Below are 4435 nucleotides of genomic sequence, written 5' to 3' on the forward strand. Positions count from 1 at the left end.
CCTCCTCAGCCTCCAGGGATGTGCAGGGAAGATGCAGAGCCTCCCCTGTGAACCAGGCTCTTAGGGGCTCTGGGGACTCGGGGGTCTTTAGACCCACGGTGTTCTTCCCTCTTGGAATCTTCCCAGAGACTTGTCTCTGTCCCCACCAGGCAGTGCCTGGGGGACAGGAGTCTTGAGATCTACTCCTAACCTCTGACCTCTACCCCTCCAAGGACACACACACACACACACACACACACACACACACACACACACACACACACACTCACTCTCCCTTTGAGTCCTGCTAGCGAGTCCAGGCAGTGCCTGGCAGCACTGTGGGTCTCCTATTGTGGCTGAAACAGAGAGTAGGTCAGGACAGTCATCCCTTTAGTGGTGACAGGTAGCGCTACTATTCTGCGAGTGACCTGCAGTGGGGACACTGTGACCTTTCCTGTCCCCAAATAATTCTTCTTGCTTCTCACCCTCATCGGTCAGCCCCATTTCTCAACAGGAAATTCCTTAGGGGTTTTTCACCCTGTGCTGCCGGAGGCTGCTGTTTCCTTAGGACATATCACTTTCCCATCCCGAACTGCGGATGAAGCGAGGGGCTAGTCCTGCAGTGTCAGAGTCCGGGTGGGAATGGGCACAGGAGTGAACACAGAATGCAGAATTCCTCTATGGTCGGATCTGTGTGGAGTTCCCTGATTCCTCAGGCCCTGGGGTGTTTACACCTTACAGCTTCTGGCCCCCCAGGAAGTCTCCCCTAGGAGGGAGGGAATGTGTTGAGCTGTTCAGGACACAGCCTTTCTTTCACAGCATTTGGCTTCCTCTAGCCTGAAGCCTTTCCTATTGGGGGAACAAGAGGAAGCAGCTGTACGCACAGGAAAAGAGATCCAGACCTAACCAAGGACTCTGGGATTCTAACTGGCCTACCTGGTCCAAAGAAGGAACCGGAAAAGGACCAAGGTCTTCAAACGGGGTAGGTTTCCGGGTTTATCCCTAATAGTGTGCCACAGTTGTGGAAAAAATCCAAACGATTTCATTCAGGAAGGAGTATTTGAAGTCTGCTGAGTATCACTGGGGTTATGTTCCCTGCATGGGGAAGCCTCCGTGTATGGGCAGACTGGAGAGGAGGGAAACCAGGCCTAAGTCAGGTATATTTAAACACCTCTGAGCCTCAGGCTCTTCTGCTTACTAAGGGGGATGAAGATGTAATGACATCTGGTCAAGGACACAGGGGGACAGGGAGGAGGGAGAGACAGAGACAGAGAGGCAGAGAGACTTGGTAGTGGATTTAGGCTGTGAGAAGTAGGAGCCGGTCACCAACAGACTGAGATGACTTGTTAGAGCTCATCATTCTGACCTAAGTTAGTCAGCTCCTCAGAGGTTGGCTGCAGTACTCTGACAGGGACGTGGGTGGGACTTGAATTCTGGCCCGAGGGGCCACCGAACTCAGAGGATGTGTGTGTGTGTGTGTGTGTGTGTGTGTGAGAGAGAGAGAGAGAGAGAGAGAGAGTGTGTCATTTGGACAAATTTCTAGAGTATAACTCGGCACCAGCTGTCTGATGAGTCTGGACATGTGAGCCCTTCCAAGAGTTCAAGGAGCCAGGGTAGAACCAGGGAATGGGGACCTCTTCACTGTGAAGCACGAGTCAGATTGAAAGTGGTGGGCTGGGGATGATTAAGTGCTTCTTCATCGACGGCCTCCTCTCAGTCCTTCTTCCGGACCGACCGGGAACCTCTCTTTCCCACACTGAACCGACCAGCCCCTGGTCGTCCCAAGTCATGGGGGAACCAGACAGCTGGCACTGCCCACTGCACGAGAGGAACCCGGGCCCGACCCCGCCTCCACCCCGGATTGGGTGCTCATTTAAATGTCCGGCCCCGCCCCGAGCCTCGGGCGCGTACATATAGGCGGCTCGGCGGGCGGCGGGCGGCATTCTGGCGCGGAGCGCAGCAGCAGTGGGCGCAGCTAGCGGGTCAGCTGCGGAGCGGGGGTGCAGCGCGCTTTGCCCCCCGTACCCCTCCCCCTCGGACGCAGCCCCACCCCTCTGCCCGCCGGGCCGTCCCAGCCGAACTATCCCCTGCGGCGCCAGCGCGGGGCGGCTCCGGGCGCCCCCAGCAGACCCCCATCATGGGCAGCCAGAGCTCCAAGGCTCCCCGGGGCGACGTGACCGCCGAGGAGGCAGCGGGCGCTTCCCCCGCGAAGGCCAACGGACAGGTGAGTGCGCTCGGCGCGGCGGACCCCGGCCCCCAGCCCGCGGGCCTCGCCCCCTCTGGGGCCCAGGGCCGGGGCCGCGCGCTTTGTCCGGCCCGGGACACGCGGCGCCCCCTCCCCCGCCCGGTCCCTTTGTTCTCGGCGCCGCAGCCCCCGCGGGCGAACGAGGGGAGGGGCGGGAGGGGGCGCCGGCCGGGCTCCTCGCCTTCTTTGTTCGCGCCCGGCCCGCGGGCGCTGCCCCCAGGCCGCCCCGAAGGCCGCGCGGGAACAAAGACGCTGCTAGGCCGCACCAAGGGGGCGTCTGCGGCCGCGGGGCTGGTGCTCGGAGCCCAGGGCGCCCCATCTGGAGCCCCGACCTCGGCAGCCCGCGGTGGCTTTTGAAGCGGTGGGGAGCAGAGATGCGGGCAGACTCTGGGGTGGGTGGGGGCTGTTCACACAAAGCGCAAGCCTGGGAAAATAGGCCGTCCAGGTGCAGGGAGGCAGCGCCCCGGGGCTGCTTCCCGCCCAATAGCGCTGGGCAAGGCTGGCCCGCCAGCGAAGGATCCAGGCCCGGTGAGGTTCCGCGCGGAAAATAGAGAGCGCGCCCCGCGGGAGGGGGGTGGGGGCCCGTACCCCAGCGCCTCCTGCTGGCTGCGCCCGTCCCTGCGCGCCTGTGAGGGGTGAGGGCGATGTTAGATGGGAGTGAGGCCAAAGCCAGACTTGGTAGCTGCAGACCCCGGCGGTGGGTTCCGTAGCCTGTGAGGGGCTAGAAGCGGGCTGGGGGAGGGGGAGAAGGGCCCCAGCCCTCACTGCTGTCTCCTCTGCCCCGCAGGAGAATGGCCACGTGAAAAGCAATGGAGACTTAACCCCCAAGGGTGAAGGGGAGTCACCACCCGTGAACGGAGCAGATGAGGCAGCTGGGGCTACTGGTGATGCCATCGAGCCAGCGCCCCCTAGCCAGGAAGCTGAGGCCAAGGGGGAGGTCGCCCCCAAGGAGACCCCCAAGAAGAAGAAGAAATTCTCTTTCAAGAAGCCTTTCAAATTGAGTGGCCTGTCCTTCAAGAGAAATCGGAAGGAGGGTGGGGGTGATTCTTCAGCCTCCTCACCAACAGAGGAAGAGCAAGAGCAGGGGGAAATCAGCGCCTGCAGTGATGAGGGCACTGCCCAAGAAGGGAAGGCTGCTGCCACCCCTGAGAGCCAAGAGCCCCAGGCCAAGGGGGCAGAGGCCAGTGCTGTCTCCAAGGGAGGAGACGCGGAAGAAGAGGCAGGGCCCCAGGCTGCAGAGCCATCCACTCCCTCGGGCCCAGAGAGTGGCCCCGCATCTGCCAGTGCTGAGAATGAGTAGCTGGGCGGGGGCTGGTGGGTGATCTCTAAGCTGCAAAAACTGTGCTGTCCTTGTGAGGTCACCATCTGGACCTTGTGCCCTGGCTGCCTTCCTGTGCCCAGAAAGGAAGGGGCTTGTTGCCCCGTCCCAGCCACGCTCCCTCTTCTCCCTCCTGTGGATTCTCCCATCAGCCATTTGGTCTTACTATTAGGCCAGTTGAAGATGGTCCCTTACGGTTCCCAAGTTAGGTTAGTGATGTGAAATGCTCCTGCCTCTCTCCTTCCCAAGCCCCATCCCCGCTGAAGGCAACTGCTGGGTTTCCAATTCTTTTCCAAGTTCGTTTTGTTTATCCTGCTTCTCAAGCCCCTGAGCCAGAAGTGGGGCTTACACTCCCAAACCCCGAGCGTCCAGCCTTTCCCTTGTTGAATTCTTAGTCTCTTGTGCTGTGCCCTGTGGCACCTGGGCTGGGGAGGGCATTGCCCCTGTCTGGGTTTTTATAAATGTCTTACTCAAGTTCAAACCTCCAGCTTGTGAAATCACCGTGTCTCTGACTTGATAAGCAAGTATTAGGCTTCAGGCGGGAGGGAGGTCTGTAATGTGAAACAACTCCTTGTTGTCTTTCCCCCCTCCCATTGTTGTAAATAACTTTTAATGGCCAAACCCCAGATTTGTACTTTTTTTTTCTAACTGCTAAAACCATTCTTCCACCTGGATTTACTGTAACATTTGGAAAAGGAATAAATGTTGTCCCTTTAGTGATGCTTTGCTGAGTGATCTTCTGGGGCAGGGGTAAGAAGACTGTACAGACCTGAAGGACAAAGGCAGGTAAGTCCAGGGGCACTGGAGCCTCTGGAGGGGACTACCCACAAGAGAGAGGGCAGAGAACGAGTGAGTTTAAGCCAACCATGGACACTGCCAGGAAACAAGCTCAG

At 59.4% G+C, this 4435-nt stretch overlaps 1 protein-coding gene across 1 annotated transcript; it reads left to right on the forward strand.

The window, feature by feature from the left end:
* Positions 1-1934: 1934 nt before the first annotated feature.
* Marcksl1 (MARCKS-like 1) lies at positions 1935-4258 on the forward strand. Its single transcript, NM_030862.2, has 2 exons — positions 1935-2203; positions 3012-4258. The coding sequence occupies exons 1-2, from the start codon at positions 2117-2119 to the stop codon at positions 3522-3524; spliced, it is 600 nt and encodes a 199-aa protein (NP_110489.1). The 5' UTR covers positions 1935-2116; the 3' UTR covers positions 3525-4258.
* Positions 4259-4435: the final 177 nt, after the last annotated feature.

The sequence above is a fragment of the Rattus norvegicus genome, chromosome 5 (genome assembly GCF_036323735.1).
Source record: "Rattus norvegicus strain BN/NHsdMcwi chromosome 5, GRCr8, whole genome shotgun sequence".
Classification (NCBI taxonomy): Eukaryota; Metazoa; Chordata; class Mammalia; order Rodentia; family Muridae; genus Rattus; species Rattus norvegicus.

What these genes read in the sequence shown, in the direction of transcription:
- Marcksl1 (NM_030862.2), top strand. Translation starts at nt 2,117, where the DNA reads ATGGGCAGCCAGAGCTCCAAGGCTCCCCGGGGCGACGTGACCGCCGAG. An exon ending in CCGCGAAGGCCAACGGACAG is followed by an intron (nt 2,204 to 3,011) that starts GTGAGTGCGCTC and finishes TCTGCCCCGCAG; the next exon opens with GAGAATGGCCACGTGAAAAG.